This window comes from Chelonoidis abingdonii, chromosome 5, assembly GCF_003597395.2.
Source record: "Chelonoidis abingdonii isolate Lonesome George chromosome 5, CheloAbing_2.0, whole genome shotgun sequence".
NCBI lineage: Eukaryota > Metazoa > Chordata > Testudines > Testudinidae > Chelonoidis > Chelonoidis abingdonii.
The window spans coordinates 19,555,143-19,578,882 of NC_133773.1; the positions used below are offsets into that span (position 1 = coordinate 19,555,143).

The 23,740-nt window shown below is 40.8% G+C and overlaps 1 protein-coding gene across 5 annotated transcripts in view; it reads right to left on the bottom strand.

Annotated features, from left to right (window-relative positions):
- WDFY3 (WD repeat and FYVE domain containing 3) overlaps window positions 1-23,740 on the bottom strand; it is a 320,770-nt gene that overhangs the window by 227,316 nt on the left and 69,714 nt on the right. For all 5 annotated transcript variants that reach the window (XM_032764847.2, XM_075066120.1, XM_032764845.2 and 2 more), the window contains exon 3: window positions 5,787-5,996. In XM_032764847.2, coding sequence (XP_032620738.1) covers window positions 5,787-5,966 — 180 coding nt within the window. In that variant the 5' untranslated portion in view covers window positions 5,967-5,996. The remainder of the gene's footprint in view (window positions 1-5,786; window positions 5,997-23,740) is intronic.

Genomic DNA, 23,740 nt, shown 5'->3' on the forward strand with positions numbered 1-23,740 from the left:
GACTAAACAAAGACTGTGAATGGCTTGCCAATTACAGAACCAGTTTCTCTTCCCTTGGTTTTCACACCTCTACTGCTAGAACAGGGCCCCATCCTCCCTGATTGAACTAACCTCGTTATCTCTAGCTTGCTTGCTAGCATATATATACCTATCCCTGGAAATTTCCACTACCCGCATCTGATGAAGTGGATATTCACCCACGAAAGCTCACACTCCAAAACGTCTATTAGTCTATAAGGTGCCACAGGATTCTCTGCTGCTTTTGCAAAGAAGATACTGTCTTCCTCAGCAACTCAGTAGGAGTTTTACAGAGTGGATGTAAATTACCTGTAGATCTATGTGGTGAAGTGCTCCTTCTGTCTCTTGTCTGGAGGGGAAAACTGAAAAGATTTTTATGTCCAAATATCATTTGCCCAATTTCGATGAGGAACTGAAAGGATCTGAGAAATGATGTGGATCCAAGTGTACTGGTGCTGTAATAATAATAAAATAACTAGGAACAATGGAGATACAGTGTTCTGACAGCTTCCTTGGAACCACTGCATGGAAACATTCTAATAACACGTTACCTTAAAGTCCAAGAAGACTTCAGCTCTGTACTGAATTCTTGATCCAAAGGATCCAAAGAATCCCCGAACAGGCAATCTTCCTGGCACCCCAGTAAGTAACCTTCTTTTTCCTCGGAACTGAGAGTCCCAGATCTGAAGAACATCTGTCATATTCTGCTCTTTCCCCATAACTGCATCAGTCAAAGCCTGTACCTTTCTTATAGCTCAGTCCAAAGGTTAAGCTACTGTATGCTTGGTCATTTTGGAACTGAAGCACAGTGCAGAAGCTAATGTTTTCAACACACTTGGCTTTCTAGATCTGGCAGTGCCCGATGCTGATTTGGACCTCTGATTTTTCTTTTCAGCAACTTTCAAAAGCTCCAATTCAAAAGGTTTTGCAATTAAAGATTCCTGAAGTAAGAGAGCTTCAAGTCCATTCTGCCTCTTTCTTCTGGGAGGTGGGGCAAAAGGTGCCACAGATGGTACAATATGAAGGAGGCTGTCAGGGTTCCCCCCCACTGACCCAACTCTGAACTTTAGGGTACAGATGTGGGGACCCATATGAAAGACCCCCTAAGCTTATATTCTACCAGCTTGGGTTAAAACTTCCCCAAAGCACAAATTCCTTTCCTTGCCCTTGGACGGTATTGCTGCCACCACCAAGTGATTTACACAATTCAGGGAAAGGTCACTTTGAATCCCTATCCCCCCCAAAATATACTTCCGCAGCCCCTTCACCCCCCTTTCCTATAATATACCAACCAGTTGCCTTAGCAATGTGAGCAGAGACCAGACCCTTTGTCTTCATAACACTGAAATCAATCAGGTTCTTAAATGAAGAACTTTATTTAAGAGAAAAAAGGAAAAGAATCGCACCTGCAAAATCAGGATGGAAGGTAACTTTACAGGGTAATAAAAAGATTTAAAACACAGATGATTCCCCTCTAGGCTCAGCTTCACAGTTACAAAAACAAGAATGAAACTACCTCTGTAGCATACGAAAATTCACAAACCAAACAAAAGATAACCTAACTCATTTCCTTGCCCTACTCATAGTTTCTGTGGTTTTAGATGGATTATTCCAGGTATATTTTCAGATGTTGTTGTACCTGCTTGGCTTCTCCCTCCATCTGGAGACGGAACAATACAGAGAACAAAAAAAAACAAACCCTCTCCCCTTCTCCCCATTTGAAAGCCTCTTCTTCCCTCATTGGTCCTTCTGGTCAGGTGCCAACTAAGTTATTTGAGCTGCTTAACCCCTTACAGATAAGGCAATCCAGTACAGCTGCCAAGGAGGGATTTGATGTTACTGCATCCACAAAAGTTTGCTACCCTTCCCCTTATTCATCACAAGGGCCCTCTCCTAAACATTTTGAACATCAAGCGTGAGCACCTGATGGAAAAAAGATCATGGAGCCTGATGAACATATCTTGAATCTGTGTTTTTTGATCTCTGAATCAGTCACTGATGCGGGGCTGACACTGAACTAAAACTTAAACGGTAATACTAACTACTAAAGACTAACTAGCTACAAGAAAAAGGCACTTATCAAGAACTGCTATAATACACACCATCTGAAGAAGGTTCACGTACGAACTGAGGCAGAAACCTCTGCTGTGCCTCCTTTTATGGCTCGGCCATCAGAGAGTGCTTGAATGGTGAGAGGAGGTTCGGAAGGGTGAAGCAAGGACTCGATCAGGCACTGTTTACAGAAAGTTCTACCATTTTGCTGCACTGGTCAGCGTATATCTCAAGAGTGAGACTATGCAGTTACCCAATACATTTTTTTTCTTTAAATGGCCAGAGTCTTCCTTTCCAGCAACTGAAGTGCAATATTAAATTCTGGTCACATGGATACAAATATGGAACCCCCAAAACTGGCTCCAGCTTCAGCATTATGGTGGAAGTCTCAGAACCTTCTCCACTTCAGGCACAGCCGCTGGTCTCTCTCTAAACCAGTATTCCTTGACCTCATTAGCACAATGTGCACACTCCCAACTCCCACCTCATTATCACAAAGTTCTATTTTTAATAATTTAAAGAGTTTGGGGTGAAGAGAAAAAAAAAAAGTTTCCACAGAACATACAGCTAGAAATCAAAGCATGAACATCATGTTTCTGCACCATTAAGAATGGTGTGTGGAAATATGAAATTAAAGTTAACAGAAAATACTAATTATTAAGATCAAACATTAAAAGACAGACAGAAGAGATTCAGATTTTAGAGAGGTTGTAAACAAAGTGTGACAACATTTGGCAATAGCCTAGATTTCTACTGGGAGAGAGGATTCCAAAGAGGACAGATTAAAAATATCTGAGAGAAAGAAAAAAAGAAGGGGTTAAGAAAAAAATAGGGAGCTCAGTAGAGCCGTGCACAGATACTAAATTTGTATCTGCACCCAATTCATGATCTGCAGAAATGATCCACAGATATCTGTGGATTTGCAGGGCTCTAGAGATCAGTTATGGCTGGATTGAATTTACACAGCAGTACGCCCTACAATATGACAAGCTGAGAACTCAGATACATGAAACCAATAAGTTTATGAGACAGAAGAAAATTAATGAGTCTTCAGCACAGAAGTAACAAAATGTGGATGAAGACAAGATCAAATGAGAAAGCAAGGGGAACACAGGCAGAACTCTGAGATTTATACAGAGAGGAAAGGAGAGGAGCCTTATCAAAGATGAGGCTGAAAGAGCAATCAGAAAAATTAATGGAGAACCATGAGAGGAGAGGCCCATGAAAACAAAGGAAAAGAGATGTCCAGGAGAAGGAAGTGATCAACGCTATCTAAGAAAGGCCAAGGAGGATGAGGGTGGAGTCAAAAACCAGACAGCTAGCCAGGGAGAACCATTTGAGATATAGTGAGAGAGATTCGAGGGAGAGGACAGGGCAGCAACCAAACAAATGGATTTTAAGAGCATGTTTCTTTCAAAGAGATTGGAGTCAATGACTAGTGTAAAAGGAGACATGATTACAGGGAGAGATGAGAAAACAGAGACAAGAAGCAGAAGGAGCTAATGATGGATCTTGTTAATTTTCTCCTTCAAGTCTGCAAGATCCTGGCAGAGACACTAAAGACAGTTTGCTGTCTGTGTCTACACACAATTACTGCAGTTGGTTTTAAAAGAAAACAACAGTTAATTTCATCAGCAATAGAATTTCTAGATAAAACAGGGTACAATCATAGTAATCAAATCTAGTTATTATAGGATCAGGAAGGAACTTTCTTAAGAACATAAGAACGGCCGTACCAGGTCAGACCAAAGGTCCATCTAGCCCAGTATCTGTCTACCGACAGTGGCCAATGCCAGGTGCCCCAGAGGGAGTGAACCTAACAGGTAATGATCAAGTGATCTCTCTCCTGCCATCCATCTCCATCCTCTGACAAACAAGAGACTAGAGACACCATTCCTTACCCATCCTGGCTAATAACCATTGATGGACTTAGCCACCATGAATTTATCCAGTTCTCTTTTAAACGCTGTTATAGTCCTAGCCTTCACAACCTCCTCAGGTAAGGAGTTCACAAGTTGACTGTGCGTTTCGTTAAGAAGAACTTCCTTTTATTTATTTTAAACCTGCTTCCCATTAATTTCATTTGGTGACTCCTAGTTCTTGTATTATGGAAATAAGTAAATAACATTTCCTTATCCACTTTCACTCATGATTTTATATACCTCTATCATATCCCCCCTTTGTCTCCTCTTTTCCAAGCTGAAGAGTCCTAGCCTCTTTAATCTTTCCTCCTATGGGACTCTCTGCAAACCCCTAATCATTTTAGTTGCCCTTTTCTGAACCTTTTCTAGTGCCAGTCTTCCTTGTGTGTTTACAATTAAGTGATTCATCAGGTGCATAAGATATTATTTACCTTTTAAAATCTCAACTACTGATGGATCACAGATTTGTAAGTATTACAGTAGCACCTACAAGCTCCAACCAAGATCAAAGCTTCATTATGTTGAACATTCTACACACACAGTCCATGCCCCAAAAGTGCTTATAACCTAAACAAACACGATAAAAGGTGGGCTGGGAAATGGAGGCAAAGAGAGAACTCAGCGAAGGTCACGCAGCATGTTCAGTGGAAGAGCTCGGAACAAAACCCAGGGAACTAGATTGGGACTCAGGAGACCTATCTACTTGATCACGCTACTTAATAGGTTAATTCAATATTACAGATCCTTTGTTGCTGAAAGAAGAGTGTGTTGATGGTGGCAAACTGTGGTGCAAATGTGTGAACTGCCTAGAAAACTACATTAACAAAATATTTTGACATTGGCTGATCATTCTAAACAGCATGTAACTAGTTTAATACATCACACTGTAAAAATGAAAAAAATAACCTTTAACAAGCAAATTTTAGGTTATTTTCTGAGTTTGATAAATAACTTTTCTTTTCAGGTTTGCTTATTAAAATGTTTCATCTTCAATTTATTGATGCTTCCAATCCTCCCTAATAGTATATACAACCACATACCTGCAAAAAACGCAAACAATTGCATTCCTAGATCTCTCTCTAGTGGATAGATAATACTACACTACAGAAATATACGGTGCCTTCCAAAGTAGCTGAAACAGTCCTCAAAAGAACTACTCATATTAAAGTACCACAATAACAGAGACAAAAGACTTCCCAGTGTTATAAAGAAAACCCCTCTGGGCTGGGGACTTGGGTTTTTCCAGTGCAATGTGGCATCACAACTGGGACTGGAAACTGAAAGAAGTGTCAGCATCAAGTGAATCATTTCTGAGTCTGAACATAACCTGGGCTTTTGAACATGCAGACTCAAACTTTCATGTGAAAGCAAGATTTTCAAAATAGTTTGGAGACAATCTAGAAGCTAGTTTAGATCCCTATTTTAGAATGAAGAGTTAATAAAAGGGAACAAAACCTCAGGCTGCTATGCATCCTTAGAGATTTCCTAACTTTAAACATCAAAAAAGGAAAATGTTGGCAACTAAAAAATTTATCATTTCCTGTTGTGTTTCCACTGAAAATTCCCAATCCCTTCAATTCTAAAGGAAAACAATCTCCACCAAATTTAGATTATAAATACTCTTAGGACTTATCTACACAAGGAAATTAGCGTGGATTGAGATAGGGTGTGAATTTGTCTATGCAGTGAGTTAGTGCAAAGTAGCTAGTGCACATTAGCTACTCCAGACTTTCTCCCCCTGTAGACAAGACCTTAGCCAGTACCAGGAAAGTCTCATCAGATCACCTGGCTTACCCTGTTAAACACTGGCAGCATCATGTAAAGTTTTTCTTCCTGTTCTTTCTGGGTCATGTGCCGAGGAGGATGACAAAGTTCTGTGAAGAGTCGGCGCAGGTGCATCAACCCTAGAGCATTATCCTGAGGGCTACACTCCTCCTGCCGTGGCCGGCCCATGATTCTCTTGACCATATTCATCTTGCTGAATTCTGGAAATCTCTTTCTATCCTGTTTAGAAAGGAAAATGAACTACTTGAGTAAAACTCATACAATAATGACATAAAAATATTTTTCACATTTAAAAAAATAAAGCCAGTTAAAAAATGCACCTTCCCAACTTAATCCTAAAGGCCAATATAATTTAATGTACTATAACAATTGGCATGATGTGTTCCAAGATGGGGAAAACTGGATCTTATGTTTCAGGCTTCAAGTTGATAGCATTTCAGTACTGCTGTTTGTAAAATATAAGCTCTTTTAGAATTAAGACGTCACAACTTTAAAATGCTACTGAACAGTCCAATACACCTCTACCTCAATATAACGCTGTCCTTGGGAGCCAAAAAAATCTTACCACGTTATAGGTGAAACCGAGTTATATTGAACTTGATTTGATCCGCCAGAGCGTGCAGACACCCCACCCCACCCCGAGAGCTGCTTTACCACATTATATCCGAACTCGTGTTATATCAGGGTAGAGGTGTACTTTACTCCTACAAGTATACCGTATGCCAAGTGTCCATTTTACTTTGAGATTTTAATCTAGAAAATAAATTTTCACACCGCATTACTAATGTGAATTTATTCATCGCTATATGAAAATAATTCTAATGGAATGTATTATTAGTATTTAACTTCTTAAAAGATAGTGATAAAAGATTTCAGAGTCCAGAAAAAGCGGCTATATTCTTCTGATAAACTGGACCTTAATATTTTTTACATACTTAATTTACAGTCTAGTCAGACACTTGGAAACATGGTACAGTTCTATTACATACCAAGCCAGGCCTACACAATAACTTGCCAAGCTGCCAGAGACCAAAAATCAGGCATGGACCAAGACTGATGCCAGCAAATAATTTTGTACAATCACAGAATTCTAAAAATGTAGGGTGGGAAGGGACCTGGAGATGTCATCTAGTCCAATCTCTTGCGCTGAGGCAGGACCAAGCATACCCAGACCATCCCTGACAGTAGTTTATCTAACCTGTTGGTAAAAATCTCCAGTGATAGGGATTTCATAACTTCCCATGGAAGCCTATTCCAGTGCTTAATTATCCTTATAATTAGAATGTTTTTCCTAATATCTAACCTAAATTTCCCTTGATTAAGCCAATTACTTCTTTTCCTTCCTTCAGTGGATATGGAGAACTATATGAAATATGAAACAATTCAGTGGACATGGAGAACTATAGATAATATATAAAACATTTACAAAAACAAGAGTCAAAATTTAAGAAGTCAGCCTTTTCTTTCAAATCTACAAGTCAGCAGTTGTCAGACCTTGCCGGAGAGTCTCATTGGCCCGTTGAATGTGAAAAGGCGTTATATGACAAAACCATAGAAGTCTATACATTCATTGAGTTTATTAAGACTTAAAATCAGAGTGATTCATACATAGTATTGTTCAAATTGAAATGGAGTCAGTGCTACTCAGAGCCCCAAAGCTATTCCCAAACTCTTGAATATGACTTAATTATATTACTGTCATTAGTACAGTAACGTGAAAACTCAAGAGACCCCAAAATAGAGTATTCTGTCTCAAACTGAAAAAGGAAATTTTAAAGGCCCAAATGTTCACAGTTGAACAGAAAAACTAATTTATTTCATTTTAATGAAACCATCAAAAATTCTTTGCTTTAAATGAAGTCACAAAACACTAGGAACTCTAAACAAAGTAATAAATCAGTCCAGGCTGTCAAACCTAATGGATAACAGCACAGCAAAATATAAGGGAGACAGATTTGGATGCAACCTTGGGCCTTTTGCATATTGACTTACTGGATAGTAGTTGCCTTTCACATCCTCCTTAAGCATACACCAACAGAAAAGCCATCTCAACTGCCTTGTTAAACCTACCCAAACAGTATGCTATGCAAAAAAGGAAGACTTGCATCTTCTTATATACTTCACCTGCTGATTAAAATAAATAAAAACAAAAAAACTTGATAATCAGAAGTCTTGATTAAGATTAGATACTGGAGTGAAGAAATATAAACAGCCATCAGAATATGGATATGCTGACAAAAATCATGTACTATACCTCTGTAGTTGGATTTATGTTTAAGGCAATAGGCAATGGATTCATAAGATCTGGGTTACAATTCCATCTCTAGCTGAATTCCTCTGTGGTCCTGGGTAACTCAAGCTCTCTGGACCTCAGTACTCTTATCCATAAAATGGAAATAATAAAAAGTTACCTACTTCACAGGGGTGTTCTGCAAATATATTCAGTAGTGATTTGTGGCATACTGATATGACAGTGAAGGAAGCCATATAAACACCTACACAGCTAGATCAGGAAAACTAGTTTTTCCTTGCCCAACTTCCATGATTCTGTTCAACATCCCGGTCAGTCAATCTGTGATGCATACTGTAGGAATAAAGGCCCACATTAGACCTGAGTGAACTATGGTTTTAAACTGAGCTTGGATGTTAGCATCAGTGGTAGGTCCGAAGCCTATGACTACAAAGAATGAGAAGAGTTGTTTGTGTTCTCCTCACAGACCTCTGCCGCTTGCGCTTATCAAGTAACTGATAGCAATAATAGGTTGTTATTAGGGCTGTCAACTAATTTTGATTAATCACACTGTTAAACAATAGAATACCAGTTGAACTTTATTAAATATTTGTGGATTTTTTTTTGCATTTTCAAAATATATTGATTTGTATTACAACACAGAATATAAAATGTACAGCGCTCACTTTATATTATTTTTATTTCAAATATCTGCACTGTAAAAATCATAAAGAAATAGTATTTTTCAATTCACCTCAGACAAAGTACTATAGTGCAATCTCTATCGTGAAAGTTAACTTAAAATGTACATTTTTGTGTCACATAACTGCACTCAAAAACAAACCAATGTAAAACTTTAGAGCCTACAAGTCCACTCAGTCATACTTCCTGTTCAGCCAATCACTAAGAAAAACAAGTTTGTTTACATTTGTGGGAGATACTACTGCCTGCTTCTTATTTATGTCACCTGAAAGTGAGAACAGGCCTTCGCACGGCACTTTTGTAGCTAGCGTTGCATGGTATTTGTGTGTCAGATATGCTAAACATTTGTATGTTCTTTCATGCTTCAGCCTCCACTCCAGAGGATATGCTTTCATGCTGATGATGCTTGTTAAAAAAAACAACACGTTTATTAAATTTGTGACTGACCTCCTTGGAGGAGCACTGTATGTCTCCTGTTCTGTTTTACGTCCATTTCATTTTATAGCAATCTCGGATGATGACCCAGCACATGTTGGTTTTAAGAACACTTCCACAGCAAATTTGACAAAACACAAAGAAGATACCAATGTGAAATTTCTAAAAATAGTTACAGAACTCGACCCAAGTTTTAAGAATCTCAAGTGCCATCCAACATCTGAGAGGGGCAAGGTGTGGAGCATGCTTTCAGAAGTCCTAAAAGAGCAACACTCTGATGTGGAAACTACAGAATCTGAATCACCAAAAAAGAAAATCAATCTTCTCCTGGTGTCATCTGACTCATATAACGAAAATTAACATGCGTTAGTCCGCTCTGCTTTGGATCATTATCAAGCAGAATGTGTCATCAGCATGGATGCACCTCCTCTGGAATGGTGGTTCAAGCATGAACGGATATATGAATCTTTAGCACATCTGGCATGTGAATATCTTGCAACGCTGGCTACAACAGTGCCATATGGACGCCTGTTCTCACTTTCATGTGACACAGTAAATAAGAAGTGGGCACCATTATCTCCTGCAAATTGTAAACTTGTTTGTCTGAGTGATTGGCTGAACAAGAAGTAGATTCAGTGGACTTTTAGGTTCGAAAGTTTTATATTGTTTTATTTCTGAATACAGTTATTTTTGAAACATAATTCTACATTTGTAAATTCAACTTTCATGATAAAGAGATTGTACTAAAGTACTTGTATTAGGTGAATTGAAAAATACTATTTTTTTTTACAGTGCAAATATTTGTAATAAAAAATAAATGTAAAAGTGAGCACAGTCAATTTTGTATTCTGTGTTGTAACTGAAACCAGTATATTTGAAAATGTAGAAAACATCCAAAAATATTTAAATAAATGGTATTCTATTATTAACAGTGTGATTAATCACACAATTTTTTTTTTAAACACTTGACAGCTCTAGTTGTTATCCTTTATGGGGATAAAGCACACACTTGGCTATTGGGTTGCACAAGTATTGATGAGAGCAGAGGAATGTTGAGAATCAGGAATCTTGCAACTCTATTCCAGGCTCTCACTCAGGGTATGTCTACACGGGGATAAAAAACCCACATCTAGTACAAGTCAGCTGACTCTGCCTTGCAGGGCTCAGGCTTCAGGGCTGAAAAATTGCTGTACAGATATTTGGGCTCAGGCAGAACCCAGAGCTCTGGGACCCTTCAAGGATGGAGGATCCTAGACCTGAAGCTACAGTCCAAGCCCAAACATCTACACAGCTATTTTTAGCCCTATAGCACAAGCCCTGCAAAACCAAGCCACTTGACCTGGGCCAGCTACAGCCGTATTGTGGGGCTTTTATCCCTGTGTAGATGTACCCTGACAGTACAGGAATGGAGTATCCCTGCTCTCAGTTCATGTGCCTGACTCAGCTTGGCCTGCAACTGCTCAGAGATATAATTGCAGAAAGAGTCTTGCTCGACCTTGGGATTGAGTATACCTAGTAGAGATGGAATTTTTGGGAAAATTTACCAGGTAAACTCTAAATTTCAATTGAGCATGAACACAGTGCACTTTTTCAAAGGTTTCTTAGCTATATTTGGGCAGATTTTCACAGTGACAGCAAAAGGCACATTACTAACAAAAAAGGGCATGTCCCTGCCATGTTTCTAGTCCCTATTCCACAGCATAAGAACACCAGTGCTATTCATAAAAAAAGGTCAATAGAATTTTTTTTAACATGAACTAAATGTATTTTTTTCCTAGCCTCCTGCCTGGAAACTTCTAAACCATTTTGTCAGAAGTTAAAAAAAAAAAAAAAAAAAGCGTGAGGCACATACATGGAGAATTTCAACCCACATGGCTAAAGTGTGGCAAAGTTATAAGCTGCTGAAAACAGAATCTTAAAATGAAAAGTGCTGGGCAAATAGGAAGTGCTACCAGTCCTGCCTATATTAAACCAGATCTAAAACCAGAACTGAAAGAAAACCAGGTAACAGAAACATCTGCATACCCATTTAATTAAGACCTTACTTACAAAATACTTCTCACACACTTCCTAAATGGAAGAAAAACTGAAAGTGTAGCTGCTAGCACACGGGTTCTCAAACTGGGTGTCAGGACCCCTCGGGAGACATGAGGTTATTATGTGGGGGGTCGTGAGCTGTCAGCTTCTACACCAAATCCCGCTTTGCCTCAAGAATTTATAATGGTGTTAAATATATTAAAAAGTGTTTTTAATTTATAAGCAGGGTTGCACTCAAAGGCCTGCTATGTGAAAGGTGTAACCAGTACAAAAGTTTGAGAATCTACACACTGTTCTTAACAGCCCATTCACACACTATCAGGTGCAATTGCACCTGTTCCTAGGGTCTGACTTTTTTTACCAATTTAAATATCAGCATCACTGCAAACTTAAGCCTCAATTTCAATTCCATGTTTTTCTGTTCCTAGGGTTTTTCCTGCAGAACATTAGTGTCCCAGATCATAGTTCCCTCTGAGCCCTGCACTCCTAACTAGTGCCATACAATCTCCATCTTTTATAATAAAAACTGATTCTCTATTGAAAATTTCAGCAATTAATAATACATGGCAATATACCTATCTCATAGAACTGGAAGGGACTGAGTCCAGTCCCCTGCCTTCACTAACAAGACCAAGTACTGTTCCTGACAGGTGCTCTGTGTGTATATGCACGGCCCTCAGATCCCTAAATGTCCCCCTCAAGAACTGAACTCACAACCTTGGGTTTAACAGGCCAACGCTCAAACCACTGAGCTATCCCTGTCTAGCAGCTATTCAAATAGATGACTTCCAATTATACCTATTCAAGTTTATGTAAAACAACACTCATTAAGATGTATGATCTGACTGAAGTTGCAGTCCAACAAAATCTAAAACTTCATAATTGGGTAAATAATAATTAACTACAATCTTACACCAAATGCTATTCACCACAAAGGTAGTTCTTTATTTTTTCAATGTAACTTAACATGTGTGTGTCCAAAACTAGCTACATTTATAATCTAGAGAGGAAAGGTTTTTTTATATATATAAATCCACTACTAGACTACAAAACTTCAGAAGTCAAGGAACTCCTTCATTTAAGGACATTTAATTGAGACTAGAATGGAGACAGCACTAAAAAGCAATATTTTATAGCATATTCGACCAATGTTTTTATGGATCACCAGAAAGAATCCATGGACAATAAGAAATAGCTCTGTGAACTGCAGTATGAGAACCATTAACTCTAGGGAACAAAAATACACCAGTATGAGAATGGATTACATGACTTAATGGGTATTTCTGATCTCTAACATCATGATTCCTACTCCATTTGAATGAAATTTTTAAAAACCACTACAGTGTCTGGTGTTCTTAGAAGACTCTTCCTGGGAGGAAGGGCTGCTATGGGAGACTCTCAAACAGAGCCATAGGAAGTCAGTCCCCAGAATAAGTTTTTGAGGGGCATTTTTGAAACTGTTCCTGAAAGAGTAGTATAAAGATTATATAGTCCCCAAGATGATTTCCCTCAAGGAAGATGCTTTGGAGAAAGTGCCATGAGATCACTTGCTAACACAGCTCTCAGAATCTAAATAAGAACCATATATCCCCCTTTATAATACTTCTTGACCTGATAAGAACTGAGTGGGAAAATCCAGCAGACACACCATTTGGAGAGCTTAACAAAAAAGCACTAATATACACGTCTACATCTGACCTACTTCTGAAAGTAGTCGCAGCTCTCTCTTTCATGGTTAAAGACATAGTGATATCAAGAGATGTTAACTCCCACTGAAAGGATGTGGCTGACAGGAAAACAAAGTCCTATTTGAGAAGAAAATTTTTGAAGCCACTTCATTTGCCCTTGCATGCTTTTGCTACCTCCATTTCTTTGACTAGGGCCATTCTTGCCTGCACGGGCTTCCTTTTAGATGCTTCCACTTAACACTTAGGACATTTTTTTGTTCTAGGAGCAATGTTGGGCAGCAATATCAGGGCAGGCTTCATCATATGTGGTTCCCTTAAGAGTCGGAGATATGATGCAAAAGCAATAGAGTCACAGACTTTAAGGTCAGAAGGGACCATTACGATCGTCTAGTCTGACCTCCTGCATAACACAGGCCACAGAATCTCACCCACACACTCCTGTAATAAAACCCTAACCTATGTCTGAGCTACTGAAGTCCTCAAATCCGAGTTTAAAGACTTCAAGGTACAGAGAATCCTCCGGCAAGTGACGCATGCCCCACGCGTCAAAGGAAGGCAACAGGTTTTAAATCAGTGGCAACATCAGCTTCAGCTAACAATATGGAAAACAAAGCCCTGAAGCTAAAAATTAAATGCAAAACATTTGGTCATCCTATTGGTTAACATCTATATATCATCTAGAAACTGGAGATGCTGGCCACTTCAAGGAGCCGCACAGAGCCAGGGCAGGTAGGGAGCCTGCCTGGATAGAACCACCACTAAGGAGCAAGGGTGAGGATGCACATATAAAGTATTTATACCCTTTAGAAGGTACCATGTACTTCCTCTCAACCCCTCTGGCCACGGGAGGAATGGAGCCTGGGGACTGCCAGATCGTATCCGCGTTAGCTTGTATAGTGTGGATAAAGGGCAGTGCCACCCTGGTAGGGATGTCTGCCAATAAAATGTCTACGACTGTGTCCTCTATCTCAGGGACCTTCTCCACCTGTAAGTTCATATTCTGGATCACCCTTCGCAGAAGGTCTTGATGAGCCCTCAGGTCAATTGGGGGAGGGCCAGAGGAGGATGTGCCTGCCACCGCCTCATCGGGTGAGGAGGCGGCGGCGGCCAGGGACGAGAGGGTTCTGTGGGGGCTCCTGCTCTTGGGGACTGGTATCAGACGCAGGTGGGGCCTAGGTATCCGCAGGTGGTTCAGCAGCATCATCCGTGCCCACTGGAGGAGGCCGGCTTACAGTCGCCTCTGGCATGCGGTGTTACAAGGTTGCAGATCGTGGTGCAGCCGGGGGAACACCTTGGGCTTGATGATATGCCCAAGGTGTCCAGGACCACTGGGTGGGACCTTGGTCATGACCTTGGTCCTCTGGAAAGGTGTGGCTGGCTGCCTCCGAGTCACGACCCCGTGTTTAATACCCGCTACCGGCCTGAGACGACACTGAAGTGTGTCTCGAAGTTCAAGGTGGTGCTGAGAGTCCTTGAGCGGTCGCCATGTCCCAAGCTGGCAGGTCGCGGGATGGCACCGGGGAATGGTACCGTGAGCTGTATATCAGTACTGTGATCAGGACTGGGACCTACGACTGTAGCAGTGCCGGGAGGTTGACCAGGGCCTCGATCTTCGCTGAGAACGGCTGCGGAAGGAGCGGTGCCAGGAACGGTGCTGGGAGCCTGATCGGTACCAGTTGTACTGGGCAGGCGAACAAGAGGCTGAGCAGTGCTGCAAGTGCAACCGGGACCGCAATGGAGAGCGGTGCCGGGACTGCGAGTGGCGTCGGGACCGGGATCGGCGGTGAGACCGGAATCGGCGGGATCGACGCTTCTCAGCTACTTCCACGGATGGCGGCCTCATCAGGGCAGGCTTGCCTATGGACTGTATGGACTGCCAGGGGTTGAGGCAGACATGGCTCCACAAGCGCAATAAGTTCAAGCGCTGTGGAAAAAGTCTCCGGGGTTGATGGGAGACCGAGCTCAATCACGGTGCGCACTGGGAAGCTTTGGGGCATCGGACTCAATGACCCTTGCAGGACCAGAATCAACGGTGCCGTTACCAGCGGTGCCATGGCAGAAGACTTAGCCTGGCAAGCTGACGTGGGCTGCTGCTCCAGTTGAAGTACTGACAGTGCTGAGGCAGCAGGAGTCTTGTGCTGCTTCCTGGGACACGGAGATAAGGATTGGTGCCGGAGGGGCCCAGTGTCGGGTGTCTTTCATGGTACCAGAGAGCTCTGGAGCTGAAGGAGCTCTTCGAACTGATGCAGTTTGTCCCGCGCTTGGTACCGAGGGCGCTGGACTAAGTGCTGTTTCCATGAGGAGCTGCTTCGAACAAAAGTCCCGCTCCTTTTTTGTCCTAGGTTTAAAGGACTTACAAATGTGGCACTTATCAGGAGGTGGGATTCCCTGAGGCACTTGAGACAGAAGTCATGGGGATCTCCCATTGGCATCGACTTCTGGCACGCCGAGCACAGTTTGAAACCCAGTGACCTGGGCATGAGCCCCAGCACTGGGGTGGAGAAAAGGGGAATCTCTGATCCCGCAACAACTATATACACTACCTATACAAAAACGACTGAGAACGAACTATAACTGTAAACTATTGAACTATCAACAACTATTTATAAAGAACTACAAGGAAAGCTAGGGATGTGGAGATCAGCTAAGACGCGCTTCACAGTTCCAACGACCGTCACGGGCAGTAAGAAGAAACTGAAGGGCCGTTGGATTGGCAGGGGTATATATCCGGTGCCATAACGGCGCCACTCCAGGGGGCAACCCAGCCAACCCACCGACTGTTGCTAGGGTAAAAATCTTCTGACGATCGTGCACGCAGCGCGCGCACACCTAATTGGAATCGATATGAGCAAGCACTCGAAGAAGAAATAAAGCTTTCACAGGGAGTTCTTACAACAGCAATAAACAGAAATAACAGGACTTAGCCAGAAATTATTCTACTAGCATGAAAAATAAGACTTTTACTGAAGACTGGAATTTATGCTGTGGTCTACAAAAGTAAGTAATCAGAGGAAAAATATGTGAACTCTGAAGATGCGATAATTTTATCTCAATACTGGTGAAGAGTTATGTTAACTGTGGTTTGCGTCAAACAGTATGTACACTATCCAAAATATATTTTCTTTTCAGCTACTTGCAGTATGTCTGCTAAGAAGGCAAGCAGCTCTTTAAATTGAGCACAGGATTACAGAATTCAATATCCCTCCATTTCTCCAACACACAAACACTTTTCTTCAAAACCATTCACTCCTATACATGAGACCTTTTCCTAGGATAGCAACAGCAATTGCTCCTCCCCCTCCTCCCACCAAAAGAAGTGCACACTCCTCCTCAGATTCAAATCATGTCTGTCACTGGTCAAAATATATGTAGTAACACCAGAGGAAAAAAAAGTCATACTACCTGCAGTGAAAAGAACAAAAGATAAAAATTCTACTGCCATGTCTTGTCACAATAATCAATTTCCACTCGCTACTACAATTCTGTAGCTTTTTCCATCAGAAAGAACACCAGCGGATGGAAAATCCAAGATAAAAATGAAATTAAATCCCTAGTCATAAAGGAATTTTTAGATAGTACCAAGCCACAGCCAGACAACCGAGCCAAAACAGTGAACCATGGTGGCTGACTCAGAGGCTAAGTCGTTTTTAAGATATTACAAATTCAGATTCCCCCTAAATTTAGTGAAAGAAGATAATGGTGGAAAAATAGCTGAACTAACATTATAAAATACTAAATAGTTTTCAGTCATCAGCTTGTTTAGTCATGCCAACATTCCAATGCATGTATACAACAAAAAGAAAAAATTGCCGAATCCAATATCACCACACCTCAGAGGCCCCATAGCATTTTGAGGCATCTCTAAGTAGCTTGAAGAACCTTATCAACATATGCCATGGTATTTAATAGTGTGTCTTTAAACATCTGTATAGACAGGCTGAGCCCAGAATGTTTACAATAATCCACAGCCTATTAAACTTCTAGGGAATGGATAAAATGCTCATGGGATTTATTCCTTCTTGCTTCAGATTTCTAAAATACAACTGTTGCAAGCCACCATGGTTCACTATCTTGGCTCAGTTGCATTGGCTTGGCACAATCTACAAATGGATACCGTTTCTGTAAATTAAAAATCACACAATAGAGGATTGCCCATAGATTTAAATGTATCTACCTCAAACTCAATGTGACAAGCAGCAGCAGCAGCAGCCTGGAAAAGTTTAAGGGACCCTGTCTATCATGTGGCTTGGCAGATTATACAATGAAAAGGAAACCAGGTGCACAGGGGAAGGGAATGTCCTCTTCACCACGCTGGCTGATGGAAGCAAAAGGAGTGGGGGAAGCCTTTGGGGTCTGTAACCTGAATTCCTGGGCTGTGTTTTATATTGTGTTTTTATGTCCTTTGCTTTTAAATAATAAATCGTGTCCTGAGGCAAGGGCCTTTAACGGCCTTGGGTGTTCCTACCTGGGCTGGTAGAACAGCCCACCATATACTCAACTCACTTAACAGCCTTAGAAAAGAGAAAAAAAGTAATGGGTGTTGAGCAATGCAACAAGAACCTTTTCCTTCTACAGAGCTGAGGGATTACTACAAATCCAGCCCAGGGTTATTACTGGCCAGAAATTGTTGCCCTCAGACAGCTGTCTGGTGGCCTACTTGTTTGTATTACTGTAGTCTCAAGGAGGACAGGCACAGACCAGGATCACATTGTGCTAGTCACTGTTCAAATAGAGAAAAAAGTCCCTGCTCCAAGTAGCGTACAATCAAAGCATAAAAGACCAGAGACAACAGGTGGATACAAACAGATGGAGATGCACAGGACACAGGGAGACAATATTGGTTAGTATGAGAAGCAGGAGTGCTGGAAGACCAACTGCCTGAAACGTTTTTATGCAGGCATCACAGAAAAGGAGAGTTCCAAGGAGCCACTGAAGGAGCACAAGAAGGTAGTTTACTGAGAGACAGCATGGAACAAAGCACAAAGGGACTTGTTTAACAAGTGGGTAATTGAAGCCAGCATCATTGACCAATTGGAGACAGGTGTCAACACTTCAACAGCATGAGAGATTGGCCTAGTGAAATGAACTGCTGGTTTCAGTCCTGTTCGTAACAGGCAGGATCCACATCAGAAAAATTGCCAATAAGAATATCAATTCATGTTTTTAGTAGTAATCTCAGAGACACCAAGAACTGAAAAAGTCTCTATCTCCATGCCACACCTAGGTTAGGATTAAAGAACATTCACACAGCACTGCTGGAAATCTTGTATCCATGCGCCTAATATGCCGTTCTAAGGGAAAAAAAATTATACCACTTAGCTTTCTAACAGTTTTCAGGTGTTTTACAGGTAATTTTAGCCTTAGAAATACTTCTGTGAGGTAGGTGCTATGATCGCCAATACCAAGTAGATGAACTACCATATCGAGAGGTTAAGTTTTTTTGTATCTTAGATAGACTGTTTGGGCCAAAACTGAAACTAGACCACAGGTCTTCTGATTCAGAGTTCTGAAGCTTAACCACAAGCTTTCAGGCTAAGACTGTCAGTTTCAGAGACAAATGGTAACATTTTTGATAAAAGTCTAAAAAGTAGATGTACAGCTTTTATATTGATATTGATTTCCTATAGAAAAGTATTCCTTAATGCAGAGTACAATGGCCCGTGAGAGCAACTTGACACTTCATCCCTTAATCATTGATTCCTTCTGAATGCAAAATATTCAAAACATTAAAATTGAAGATTTTCATATTGAAAATGGCATTGCCTTCCCCCAAACATTATATGGCTAATCAGAAAACCATTTAACTTATTTTTTATTTTTAATAATTTAGTTTGTTACATCTGCTATTTACCACAGCTACCAATTTTTACAACTGGGTTAGTTGTCTAATTGCTCATTTTCTTCTCCTGCTTAATAATGAAGCTAAGTCAAAACGGAAATCATGTTCCATAGCAAAGGATTGTGATATCAAACAAAAGTTTATGGTGCTCACTGCAGGATCAAACCAAAGAAATTTTGAAGGATCTCTCTCTTATTCAAACAAAACTGAAGTCTGTAGCATTAAGAAGCAGGCACAGGAAATGGCTTTTGAAAAATATGTATCTGTACATAAATGTTCACTTTTCAGCGGTGCTTCTCTTTAAGGAATAATGTCTTAATAGTAGGCATTGAAGCACCTTTTGGTTCCAGAGTCACAGTACTTAGGAAACTGAATTGTTCTTCCTGTAGTTTAGAGCTAATCCATATGAAAAACTAAAGTTATAAATTCCCTTGGATTGTGAGCATCAGTGAAAAAATCTAGTTTACTTATAAACTTCCCCCATATTTCTACGAACATGCATAAAAAGATAAGTAGTAACAAAGTACATCTCAATTTGTTGTTCTGCATAATAGCCGAAACAGCTCCAAAAGATGTACCTATCGACCAGAAAATAATGTTTAAGAAAGTGATTCATGTACTAAATATTAACTGTCAAGTTCCAGAAAAATATCATGCAAAGAAAAACAGAATGATTGTACTTATTTATGTCTTATCCTATCTAGTATTTTTCAAATTCTCTGCAAGCATCTTACATTTCAAATCCTCTCTTTATGAGACATTAATAACAGTAGACTATTTCCTCTGAAAAAGCATTACATAGATCTTCAGTGCCTACAAGCCACTGCCAGCCCATCATTAAGTAAATATCCTTCTGGCAAGTCAGGCAAATTCAGAGCTTTGCACTGTGATCCCCAGGAGCCTGTTGTACCAGTGCACTGGCTGGTTTGATTAGAGAGGCACAGCAGATCTACCCATCACTAGTGCAGGATTCGTTAGCCACATGACAAGAAAGGAACAGGAACCATCTGTGCTACAGGTAAGGGCGTCCTTTTTCTGCTTTCATAACATCCAAGCCATAGCGATTAATGTAATGGTTTGTTTAAAAAAAAAAAAAAAAAATCAAAGCAGGAGTAAGAGGACAGAAAAATTAAGAACCTATAATAGTGTAAAAATACATTACAACTATTAACTGCAGTTGAGTTTTACAAGGTAAGGCTTACAAATAAAGTTTAAGACCTTCCCCCGCCCCCTAAAAACCAGGAAGTTAAAGGATTTTTTTTTTTTAAAGCAAATTACTCTGAAAAGTACACAAAAAGGCAACCAATCCGTGTAGGTGTTCCAAATTCGGTTTGTGAATTTTTGATGTAGCCAAGGAAAGGGTTTATTCATCCTAAATTTGCAATATCAACTTCATGTACAAAATAGCTGGTTAAGGCCAACTTGTGTATACACTGCAAGAGAACAACTTAAGTGTTTAGATTTCCCAAAAAGATTACTTCTCAATAATCATATTTACTGAAATATATTGTCTCCACAACGCCAATTTCTCCTATCCTATTTCTCTTGTTAGTATTTGTTCTAGGAATAGAAAAGAAATTAGGACGACTTGGGGCTGAGATTTCAGAAACAGAGACCAGGTTCTTGACGATAAGTTTCAATAGAAAAATTTTTTGTACCTATACCTGTCATCCACAGATTAGAAGAAATCTAAAATGTGACACCATCAGAAGACAAATACAGTTACAAATGAATTGCAAATATTAAATTAGCCCTAGCATGTATTGCTCTTAATGAGATCATTCAAGTGAAACAGTGAACTTCTTGTTCTCTTGTATAATTGCACTGTATGGTGTGTGGGAAAGTTTGTTTACATATAGGAATCTGGCAAGATCTGCTTTAATCTCAGTTAAAACTAACTTAAAATTTAACCAGTTGTAGAGCCAATGACTACACCATGAACAATAATCTGAAATACAATAGTTAGTGGCTCTGGTGCACCTCTATGTCATGAATACTCTTTTTCAACTCCTTTCTCTTAAAACAGTCAGTCAGTCATAACTCTCCAAGACAGGCTGTCATGGTTTGCAATAGGAGGAACTACCTGTAAAAGATATCAGCTCTGTAGAACAATGGAGCAGCTTGCAGCACCAAAGCAATGAAGTGGATAAACAGATTATTTAAGGTCTTGAAATCAGCAAGTTTGCCTGTAGTAACGTCCACTGCCGGTCCAGCTATTGTTAAGCATGTCTGATTGTCTTGGAGTGCGAAAGCTGACAAAGAAATGTTTGCGGACAGCATGTCTATGACCTTCATTTGAACGAACAAGGTGAACAATGTCATCAGTTCATGCTCCAGAACAGCAGTTCTCTACCAGGAGTCCAGGGCCCCTCGGGGGAGAGGACGACGAGCAGGTTTCAGGGGGTCTGCCAAGCAGGGATGGCATTAGACTCATTGGAGTCCAGGGCAGAAAGCTGAAGCTCCGTAGCGCAGGGCTGAAGCCCAGGACCCCAAGCCCCACCACTCTGGTCTGAAGCCAAAGCCTAAGCAACTTAGCTTTATGGGACCCCACTGTGCTGTGAGGCCCCAGGCAATTACTCTGCTTCCTACCGCCTAAGGCCCCTGCTGGCTTTTATATGCAGAAAAACAGTCATTGTGGCACAGGTGGGCTGTTGTATTTTTAATAGCATGCTAGGGGGTGGGAGGGGACCTCAAAGAAAAAGGTTGAGAACCCCTGCTCCAGGACATACCTGAAGTTTATTTGCCAAGAAGATTCTTTGCTAGCGAGGAAACAGAGTATGTTTGTCTGCTTTCAAAATGCTTGCCCCTTTTTTGTTTTTGTTTTTTTTGTTTGTTTGTTTTTTAAATTACAACTGCAAGAACTTCATTAAACATTTCCAACAATGAAACATGAGACAATAGCTAGGTAGCACTATTTCATCTTGCACAATTGTCTATCTTCTGATCTTTATGAAATCTCACATCATAGGGTCGTACACAGCAGCAGCAGCTGATGCTACTGCCTTCCTCATCCTAAATCCAGTGGCCAGCCTGTATTCATGACAGCCCAAAAGAGAATAAAGTATTATCCAGAGCCCTTGCTATTGTTTTTTTAGATACCAAATCATCTATTTCTTCTTGAACGCCTTCTTTCCTTAAGAACCATGCCTGTTTTGACTGACTGGGGAATTAAGAAAAAACCACCACCTGAGTAGTCCATAATGAGGAGAACAGAGGGGAGAAGGATAGCTCAGTGGTTTGAGCACTGACCTGCTAAACCCAAGGTTATGAGTTCAATCCTGGAGGGGGCCACTTAGGAATCTAAAGCAAAAATCAGTACTTGGTCCTGGCCAGTGAAGGCAGGGGGCTGGACTCAGTGACCTTTCAAGGTCCCTTCCAGTTTTAGGAGGTAAATAATAATTGGAGATATATGTATTTATTATTATTATTAGAGGTTCTTTGTATCTGCAGAAGACTGATGAACTTTCTGGAGCACTAATACAAATGTGATATTCCCTTTGGAAAGAAAGAAAAAGGATCGTCTGCTCTGCTGACCATCTCTGGAAGCATAAGCCTGCCCTCAAGCTAGATGTGGATCTAGTTATATCAAAAGTGGAGTCTCACTTGAACGACAATTCTGATTCTAGACAAGGTAACATGATGGCAAATTTTCAATGCTTTTCTTTGGCTTTAGAGAGTTTGGCAAACTTACGTAATAATCTGACATCTGCTCTGTGGTTGTACACTGCATAGACGAATGACTGCCGTGTGGCATCTTGAATCCCCACTAAACTTAAATTCAACCACTTTACCATGCTAAGACACTGTGCCTTGCCTATGCTAAACTTTTAAAATGTTAGGCCACGTCTAGACTACGCACCGTATTGGCGCGTTAAAATCGATTGCTCGGGGATCGATATATCGCGTCTAATCTAGACGGGATATATCGATCCCTGAGCGCGCTTATATCGATTCCGGAACTCCACCAACCCCAACGGAGTTCCGGAATCGACATGGCGAGCCGCGGACATCGATCCCGCGCGGTGAGGACGGGTGAGTAAATGGATTTTAGATATTCGACTTCAGCTACGTTATTCACATAGCTGAAATTGCGTATCTAAAATCGATTTTACCCCGTAGTGTAGACCAGCCCTTAGTCAGCACATTAGCTAACGTCATACTTTAAATCCAAGTCTACACAAGGCCTCAATGAGTAGCTGTCTCTTTGCCTCTCTGTGTGAAGTTTGTCAGCTCTTTCTCTGTGAGGGAATGGAGGAAATACTGTCCAGGAGGTGGAGTTAAGAGTAAGGTCCAAAACATGGCACTGGTAGGAAATATTTCCTGCATCAGGGAACTGTGGCTGCTCCATAGTAAGCGAGGAATGGGGACACAACACAGCCACTTCTTTCCTCAAATGTGTCTGCAGTAAGGCACAGAAGAAATCACACAGCAGAGCCTGTAAATGGAGGATTTATTTTTGTTTTGCTTAAACTAAAATAGCTGCCATTTAGAAAGAGGTGCAGATACTGTTCTGTGCTTACAGAAATGCAAGAGGAAAAAGGTACTAACAGCAGCCTGCTCTGGTCTTTTGGGATAGAGGCAGTGTTGCTGTAGGTGCTCAGGGGAAGGAGACAGAACTGCCTAATGAGATGTACGGGGCACCTGGAGAGAGGTGGAAGCCAGCCTTAGAGTTGCTGGAACTCCAAGGGGCAGAGTTGCCTAAGCTCCAGCTATCTGTTCTTTTCTTCTGATCCCCACTGGTTCAAGAAAAATTCAAATCCAATATTTTACACACATTTCACAAAGCTGTAGCTATCTTCTTAATATGGCTCAAAAGTTCCTGACTTGAGTGCAAAATATTATCCTTAAAACTACATTCAAGTTTAATTTCCTAGTTAATTTTTGTCATTTTTCGATGTAAGCAGAGTCAGGATGAGCTGTACCCTGACATCTGGTGGTGAAGTATGGGAAGTGTGGAAAGAATGTCTGGAATGCAAAATCTCAAATATTTGCATAGGCACGCCTAACCCATCCCAGACTGCCGAGCTGTGGG